Source organism: Cyprinodon variegatus, unplaced genomic scaffold (assembly GCF_000732505.1).
Source record: "Cyprinodon variegatus isolate N-32 unplaced genomic scaffold, C_variegatus-1.0 Scaffold441, whole genome shotgun sequence".
In the NCBI taxonomy this organism is placed as follows: domain Eukaryota; kingdom Metazoa; phylum Chordata; class Actinopteri; order Cyprinodontiformes; family Cyprinodontidae; genus Cyprinodon; species Cyprinodon variegatus.
The window spans coordinates 549,333-558,855 of NW_015150894.1; the positions used below are offsets into that span (position 1 = coordinate 549,333).

General features: G+C 36.6%; 1 protein-coding gene across 1 annotated transcript; it reads left to right on the forward strand.

Moving 5' to 3' along the window:
• Window positions 1-1,510: 1,510 nt before the first annotated feature.
• Window positions 1,511-7,894, forward strand: LOC107093698 (neurensin-1-like). The gene is made up of 4 exons (XM_015388904.1): window positions 1,511-1,607; window positions 5,805-5,880; window positions 6,239-6,388; window positions 7,142-7,894. Exons 2-4 carry the CDS (start codon window positions 5,821-5,823, stop codon window positions 7,553-7,555), a joined length of 624 nt encoding a protein of 207 aa, XP_015244390.1. The 5' UTR covers window positions 1,511-1,607; window positions 5,805-5,820; the 3' UTR covers window positions 7,556-7,894.
• Window positions 7,895-9,523: the final 1,629 nt, after the last annotated feature.

The window sequence follows — 9,523 nt, forward strand, 5'->3', positions numbered from 1 at the left end:
AGATGTTCCATTAATCAGCAGGATGATCACCCAAAGCACGCAGCTAATATCTGGGGAGGGGCTCCAGAACCACTCTGTAAGTGCCCTACACTGGCAATACTAGATTCTAAACTTGAATCAAACTGAACCTCTCTGCTGAGGTCTGAAAACGGCTGTTCACAGATGTCTCCAATCCAAGGTGATAGAGCTTTAGACTCATCAAACAAATACGGGAAGAACTGTCTGACAACTTTTAATAAAGTGGATAACTAAAAGTGGAAAGCATGCAACACTCTCAATCCTTCTACGATTTAGTATTTATGGATGGGATTGATAAATCCAAAGTAGCCATGCTTATAAAGCGGATTAAAAGTGAGGCATTGTTTCCATTATATATAAACGCATCTCAGTACAAGTTAGTAATGAGGTTTGTTTTAGACCCTTTAAAGTAATACCTAAAATAACAATCCTCTAGCTAAGCAGTTAGCTTCAAAAGTCATTATTTAACTGACTGCGTGAAATCAGGAATATTCTACTCTCAACATAAAGCTCTCCTTTGAAGGCCTGAAAAGTTTAAAAGAAAACATTATATAAACAACAGTCCCCATAGAATTAGGTTAGAAAACTAAACCCTAAGCTTTGGAAACTTCCTTACCCACTTTTAGACACAATAGCTTCATGATACCATTGGGATGCATATCTTTTAGGAAGTACAAGGAAGATTGCTTTATAGAGCAGGTTAGGCTGTTGCTTAGTTGGGAGAAGCTGCTGACGCTACAACTATAAGTCCTCTACAACACAAATGTAACCTTTAAGGAATAGGTTTGTGACAAACACCCCCCTTAGTACAGCTTCATATCCCTTACCTCACATTTTTGTCCTTGAAATTTGTTATTGTTTTAGCCCATCCAAAAAGTTCACCCATCTCATTATTGTAGCATTATTATATACCTTTAATTTATTCTGATTAATTGGCTAAAACACTTCATGATATCATGTGCACTTCAGCAGGTAAGAGATTATTATTATGGGGAGAAAAAAAGTCAGAATCCAGTTAACAGTTTCCCACAGGGTAGATGGAGGACTTAGAAAGCCTGTGGATGAAGGTTCTGATGAAACCAAAATGTTAACTTTCCTCGGCTTAATGTAAAATGTAAAATGAATACAAATGACACAAAGAATATAAAGCTGATGAAATACAAAAAATAACTGAAATAACAAATACTAGATTAAAAAAATAGTTTTTAGTAGGCTAATGACTTAAGGTAAATTAATTGATGTGTGCCACTTTTTCATATATATATATATATATATATATATATATATATATTTTTTTTTTTTTTTTTTCCCAGTTGACTGTCTTTTATCATCGTCATGTAAAAAAAAAAAAAAAAAACATAAAAATAATGTTGAGTGGATTTTGAACTTTACAACGCATTCTCATTCTCTAAATATTAATAATATTAATAATGTAGGGAAAATGCTTCTAAACAACGTATTTCTCCTTCCCTCTTCGCGCATGCTCAGTGTCTTTCCTCGGTGGATCTAATCGGCGGCAGCTGGAGATCAAGTGGTTCGACAGCAGATGGATGCCCAGTGAGAAAGGCGATCCGCTCCGGTTAGGAGAGGTAAGACCGACCCCTAACCGCACCTACAGTCTGTCAGTCTGTTAGAAGAAAGATTCGGTGAAACACTTTGACTGAAATGCGGTGATGGAGGGAGAGGAGCTGCGGTGACTCACTGGGATCCAGTGGCAGCGGTTAGCTGGAGTGAGCAGAGAGTTAAAGTGACCACAGCACAGTGTGTTCCTGCCTGTTCGGAGAGAATATGAATGTCTCAACCGCTAACCAACACTGTGCATTAGTCATGAGACATAACTGCCAAATTCCATCTGTTTGATCAGAATCATTTCAGGAGCAATTTAGCTTTGTTATGTCTACAGAATTAAACTAGTCTCTGAAACAGGAAAGGAGTAAACAGCAGTGTTCAGCACCATGGACAGCTCTAGCCGATGCATTTATGAGGCCTACTGTAATTCATGTATTTTCCCATCTTATGGTGCTTTTTTTGTTTATAAGATGTAGCTATTAAGCTAAATTGTTAAAAGAATGTTTGTATGTATTATTGTATCTATGTGTCCTTAATTTACCCTCTTTTTTCAAGAGTTTACTGGACAAGAAAGCAGAATAAAAGATAAAAATCCTATAATTAAGGAAATGTGGGTCGAATTTGGACCAATACTAAAATTACAAAATGGGAGGGGGTGCAATCATATGATTAAACATTAGGGAAAGCAAGTGATTTCTTTTCTCTAGCTGTTCAATTTATTTAAATTTCACCTAAGAAACAAAGTATAATATAATACAATATATAATAACTTTAAATCCATCTGCTAATTATTTAAGGCGGCAGGCAGGAAAATTTAAAAACCCTTTTACCCAGTTTGGCTCTGACCTTTTGGACCTGCATCAATGGTCTAAAAATGCAAAAAAATGCAAGCCATAAACAGTTGAAACCACTCCTTAGTTGTAACAAGCGCTAAAATGTAAAAAAATAAATAATAATAATAAAAAAAAAATAAAACACCTCTCCAAAAACAGCTTGCTCAGAGTTACAAGCTTTAAAGATGTTACTTTGATATAACCTAACGGAATATCTCCAAATGACACAAAACTCATATGGGTGAGTAGAACATGATGCCCAATGTCAAAAAAAAAAAAAAAACATTCCCCTTTAACTTCTCTTTTTTCAGTAGATTGTGTGTTGTTCTAGAATTGAAGCTCTATTGTATCTTTATTCTATGTCACTGCCAAAGAAAGCATCCCCACAGCATTTCACAGCAGGGTAGATTTTTTCAAAGGTGATGTGCTGGTTGGTTTTATGCCACATGGTAATTTTAACTTTAGGCCTAAATATTGAATTAAGGTCTCATTTCTTCCATGTGTGCTATGCCCCCTGCATGGCATGTGACAGGCAGCAAATTACACTTCTGAGGCATTTTTCTTTTCCAACAATGATTTTTCTTCTGTCACTTTTTAAAAAGATCAGATCTGTAGGGTTTGCAGTCTATAGTTCTTTCAGTAAATTTCCCATATGAGTTGTGGATCTCTGCAACTCTTCCATAAAAGTCAGAAACCCCTTAGCTGCTTCTCTGATCAACTGTCTGATAGTATTTAGGTTATAAGTTAGCAGTGGTTACATGCTCTTTCCAATTTCAGATGACAGATATAACTGTGCTGAGGCTTCCAAGCTTGCTTTACTGAGGTATTGCCACATCCATTGTTTTCTTCCACTGAAAGATCTTGCACTTCCTTTTGTTGATCTGTCAAGAAAATATCCAACAAAGTATATCTGTTCGTGTTTGTTTTGCAGGGTTATGCATACTTTTGACTTTAACTTTTTGGTAGGTTAGGTTGACAAACTCATCCTTTCCCCTCAATCTGATCCAGTATGAAAGAAACAATAGAAGCAAAAGTCTTGCTGTGTAAATGACGAAGGTGCCAAAGAACAAGAGGGATTTAATTGTCAATAAACTCATTAATTTAGATCGAGCAGGTGGAAGTTACACACTGAATCATTTGCAAATAAAGATGACAGATTTTCTTTGCAAATAAACAATCTGAGGTCTGGAACTCAGCTTCTGCCAGCTTCAAAATAAACAGAAAGCTCTTTGGAAGGCAACCACTTTTGTTTTCTGACTCTGCTGTCAGTTTCACAGATGTAAACTGTATATTTGGGTAGCTCCTCTTCAGAAAAAAAAAAATCTCTTTATAAATCTAAAAGGTGTGGTGCAGGGTTTTATATGGAACAAGATATGTTTTATTTGACAGTGATATTTGACAAAGTCTCACTTTCAGATCAAATGTTACATACCATATACTTGGTATACTCATTTTTTGATTCATTATCAGCTGTTTACAGCTGATACTTATCAGCTTAGTATCATCTGTTTACTATTAGAAATTATTAATTACATGAATGTTATTGTAAATCACATTTCAGTGGAGCTTTTATCATAAAACCATTAAAAATGTATAGTAAAATCATGAGGATCATAAAAAACATCAAGTACAAAGCAAACCATCAAAGGAAAAGAACAGCACATTTTTAATATGACAAAACATTTAAGTGCTAAGTATCCTGGAAGTGCAAATTCATCCCAACTTTATTCAATTTAAGAAGATAGCCAAAGTGGTGGTAGCATTGTGATGGGGGGTCCTTGTCATCAGCAGGGACAGGGAAGCTGTTATCTGACTGGTGGATGAATGGACTGAAACACATAGCAACTCAGGAAAAACAACTTTTGGAGATTTGGTTGAAAATTCAGGCTCCATAGCAAAGGAATAGTTTAAATCAAGCCGAGTGAATCCATACTTATGGTTTTAACACAACAACATATAGTCCCAATCATTTATTAGTTTTATACAAGGATTTTCTGATTATAGCAAACTAGAGTAAATTATTATGCTGTTAACTCAATCTATTATTAGCATTTAGGTTAAATACTACTAAGTAGGAAATGTGTATTATGGGAAAAATGACCTTATTATGGACTACAGTTTACAGTTTAATACATAATTGGGGGAGTATTGCATAAATTAATTCTATTCTCATAAAAATGTTTTCTTTTAAGTTGAAAATATAACAAAAATGGAGATAAAATTAGCTTAAGTAGAGAAGGTTTCTTTCTTACAAGGCGACCAAGCATTTAAACATTCCTTTACTTTAAAAAAAAAAAACATTCCTCTCTGGTTATCACCATTTCAGGTGTGAAATTACAGACAACTCAATAAAAGGACAAAGTATAGATTTTAATAAAAAGAAATCCTGTAGAGCTTCGAAACTCAGCTTCAAGGTTACTTGTTCAATGAATCAACAGCACTGGTGTATGAATACACTACACAGACTCTTGGATATGTGTGAGTCATCTATGGGAGGAGAGAGAGTGAGCTAAGAACAGCAGAAGCAATGAGACGTTCACATGCAGCAGCTGATGACAAAGATCCCAATTCATGACGTGCTTCTGCTGGGAGGGAGGATTTGATTGATTGAAATAAAAATGCTGCAATTTAATTATTGCTTGATTATCAAGGATAAGATTTTCTTCTGTTGTTATTTGTGTGTGTTTTTGGTGACTTTATACGCTAAACCAGTAGCAATACAGCTTACTGTAGATGCCAGGTGAAGAATGACCTGGTTTTTATAAAAAATAAAAACCTGGACACTGCTGTAGATTTATATTTATTGCTTTGTACTCTGAAACCAAACATTGGCCAAAATACCGAACTGAATGAGCCGAAACTACATCCCCCTGAAGGCACCGTCCCCATCAGAGGGAATATAAAGGTAGATTCTGCTCACATCAAATCCTTGTCTAAGAAAAATTTTGCTTCCAGCATAAAGATCTTGTGAGCAGGAAGAAAAGCCTCTATGACCCTTAACCTTCACCTATCTGAGAATTGTAATTGATTATTTTTGGCAAAGCTGAAACCTCCTCCATCCAGTCTGACTGAGACTTAGATGGAGCTGTTTTGGAAGGAAGAATAGGCACAAATTTCCCTCTTTTGGCATGTAAAGCTGAAATATTCCAGAAAACCTCCATCGCCATAATGCGATTCTGTAAATAAATGCTTTTGGGCTGAATACAGATGCTTGCCAAGGTTCCCAAATAGCTGTAAGTTTCTAAAAATCCCAAGTTTTCCTCATTTTTCTCCTTAGATTAGAGTTTGAGGCTATAGTGTGGGTGTGAATACTTTTATAAGCTACTGCAAACATCTACACCACCTTTCACTGGATTACTTAATGTGCTTGTTTCCTTGCTGCAGGTAAAAGTGGTGAACGATGGCGCTGTGCCCTGAAGGTTGTACTTCCGGCTCAGGAGGGGAGTCCTCTGGGAGCGAGGTGAGCTTTAAACGGACAGATCGATCGATCTACTGAAGGAAAATGGCCTGACCTCATTTCACTACCTTAGGCCAAAGGTTATATATCAGGATAATGAAAAAGAAAAACCAGAACGAAACCAAAATGTTTGAGTTACACTATGAATAAAAACAGAATCCAAGCAGAGGTTTGGTGTAATGTTTTTGACAAAATATTGGTAAATGTAATTCAATTTTGCAACTATCTTTTGTAAATATGGCTTTTAAACTAAATTTCACAACCACAATTATATGCCCTTAAAGCAAACCCAAAAGAGTCAGAGATGGGCATTTTGTTTTTCCCCTGTTATGTGGTAACCTTGAACACGGTGATCTTCCAGGCAGGTTCCAGCTGTCTTCAGTTTGGGGTTCGTTCCTATCTGCACCACTTCTATGAGGAGTGCTCGTCCTCCATGTGGGAGAGGGACCCAGAGAACCGGGGGGTCCGGAGCCAGAAATCAGCCCTTTGGTGGAACTCGGTTGTCTGGAAGGTACATTCACTGAGCTACATTCAAACAAAGATTTCCAACATAGTTTTTTAGGACTGAATTTCCAAAATTAACTCATAGAAATACTTATAGATTTAAATAAGAAGAACATTTAATTTAAAAAATCCAGATATTACAGCATAATTTAGGGAAGGAATGTCTTTTTTTTATACTTCTCTAAACTGAATCCTTCTCAGTTAGTTTAAAAAACAAATAGCCCCTATTTGTTTCCTGCTCATATGAATATACTTCTGCTAATGGTGCTTTGAAGTATTTATATTCTTTCTTTGTTTCATATCAACATTGAAACCATTTAGTTAAATTCATTTTGACCCTTTTTAGATAGAAAACCATCTGAAAACCAGCCGTATTTTTCAAACGAGTAGTGAGCGCATGGTAGAGAAATTATTGCTGGATGCTGGCTGCAAACAACCACATCTGTGACATGTTACCTCCTGCTGGCTGCTATCGCCTGCCAGCTATGAACTTCTCTAACAGATTGTGTTTTCTGCATTGTGCATTTAAACTGTCGCGACACAATGGACTGCAGACACTGAATGAGGCTGTGGTATTTGTAAAGTCGAGGGGAGTCCGTACAGACCTCCTGCATCCCTGGCTTTGTTTTGCCTACTCTAATATGGGTAACCTTTCATAATAAGATGCTGGGAGCACCATGCAGATAACACAACCTATACAAAAAAGACTTACTCTGCAGAAATGACCACTTCAGCTCTTATTGTGTCTTGCTGACTGCAGCTGTCCTTGGCTCTGGGTCTTCTGATGCTGACTGCAGGCATTGTGTCTCTCTCCATCGCTTACTCCACCCCCCATAAAATTGAGTCCTTCGGAGAGGGAGACCTGTACTTTGTGGACCCCCAGGCCATCAGCTACAACAGGGGTCTGCACCTCAGCACAGCGTCTGGGATCGGGCTGTCCTGCCTCGGCTCCGCTCTGGCAGTGATGGGGGTTGTTGTCTGGGTCCTGCCTAAGGCCAACTTAAAAGAACGGCTGTTCCACAGATCGAGGGAAGTGGATCAGAGAGGAGAGCGGGGCTTGAAGTGGAAGGGATTCAAAGATGGAGCAGATGTGATCACAAAGCCACCTGATACGGAGGAGGGGAAGATACCTTTTTCTCTGGCTACAGTGAAAAACGTGCAACCTCCTTCCTAAAAAGAGTCACTGTTGAGCTACAGGTGGTACAAGCGCTCATTCTGGTTTTGGAACATTGTTTACACGTTCTGCTCGTTGGATTTTGTTTGTGACCTAAAAGATCAGAAAAAAAAAAATCTCCTTTCACTTTAACTTCATACATAATATACATTTACATTTCAAGGCTGTCAAAATATCGTGTCCCATCAATATGGTTATGAAATATTCAAAATGACCATGTTTTACAATTAAATCATACTCGCTCATTTAGATGTGTTTTTTTTATTTTGCGCATTTTTTAGTTTGTAAATTTTTAAGACTGAAAAATGTGTTTCCTAAGATTCTCCTTAAGAAAATCTTTTGGGTTCAAAGGGGATTAAAAAAAATACTTTCAGCCAAAAGGGATTAATTTAAGAGCCCTAGAGAACAAATAGAGCCATGTTAAGAGTTTTGATCATTAGAAATAATTCAGTTTCTAAATGTTTTACACAAACACCTTTTAATATTTATGTAAAACAGTCTTGCAGTGTTGAATAAAGACACAATAAAGCTGTTAACTCCTGGATTCAGAGGTCTCCATGTAATATCTAAAATCTCCAGCTTGGAGACTTATTTAAAAATAACCTGTAGGCATTCATTTAAAAGTTACATGTTGCAACCTTAGTCTGCCGATAATTCAAAGGCTGAATAACGAATCATCCTAAAAAAAATCAAATTTAAAGCTCTATAAACGTACACTTATTCAGGAAAGTGGTTTAATTTCTGGTCCACGTCTGACCAGCATTGTTGCAACGATGCCGACTTTCCTTTCACCATACAACTGTGTGATCAGAATAGCTTTTGTAGCAGCTTACAAGCCTCCAAAGGGCATATTCAGGTGTTTTTAATTGTCCTTTTCCATCCAAATGATCATAATCACCATGAAAATGAATAAAACAAACATTAGCAAACAAAGAAATGAGCTCATAACATAAAACAAGAAACGTACCTCGTACATTTGATCAACACAGTGTTGAATAAAACAGGCAAATATCTATAACTATCTGCATAATTGTGAAGTCATTTTAAATAACTGAAATATGAATTGAATAATTTACAGCCTTCTTTATAAAAACAAACTATTGTGTAAATCATGGAGACATTAAACAGAAACAGTCTCACTTTTCTCCACATAAGTTTGGGTTTTACACCTGAGGCTGTAGACTCACTTCCATACGTATCCAGCTGTTACAAGCTGTGTTGTATTTCATGCCATACCCCATTAGCCAAAATTAAAATGGTTTTAATAACCTGTATTTTAAAAAAAGGGTTTTAAGTTGAGAAATAGTTTTTGCTGAGTGATAAAAAGTCCAACATCTTCAGCTGCTGTCAGAAATAGTATTGCATTATTTTTGGGCCAGTAGATAAGCAGCTTTGGATCCATTTAACATAATATAAGAGAAAGGTCTTTTTGTCAAACAAAGACAATATGCCAGACAAGATGCCATCACTCATATATGCGAGTGCATCGCTGCTTTCGATAAATACTCTGAAGATTCTTGTGACTTTTATGTAACTCTAATATACAATATTTGTAACTCCAAATGCTCCCACTTGAACAGGTGAGATATGCCTATCTCCCTTCAACACATAAAAAGGATCACGCAGTTAACAGACTGGCTAAACTGATCACAGGAAAGGTGCTTCATTTTTATCTTCTTGCACTCTATCTCTCAAGATGCTAATTAGAAAATGTTAACAGGTCCATAGTACGAAAACTTTAAGTTATGGTGGAATATTTTTAGCACCTAGGAAATCCGCCCGCAGACTGCTGTTGAAGGTAGCTATGGTAACCATGAGAATCCCACTAATTGGTCATAAAATAGGTGGTGCAGTTTCAATCTTTCATCCCTGTAATTGTCTTGTCTTGAAAATATCATCCTAATTGATTGTGTAGTTGTTTGCAGCACGGCAGATGTCTGAATGTATTGAAAAGATACTGAAAAACAA

Coding starts and splice junctions, on each gene's coding strand:
- LOC107093698 (XM_015388904.1), top strand. CDS start 5,821: ATGGCGCTGTGCCCTGAAGGTTGTACTTCCGGCTCAGGAGGGGAGTCC. Junction 5,881..6,238: donor GGGAGTCCTCTGGGAGCGAG/GTGAGCTTTAAA, acceptor GTGATCTTCCAG/GCAGGTTCCAGCTGTCTTCA. Junction 6,389..7,141: donor GGAACTCGGTTGTCTGGAAG/GTACATTCACTG, acceptor TGCTGACTGCAG/CTGTCCTTGGCTCTGGGTCT.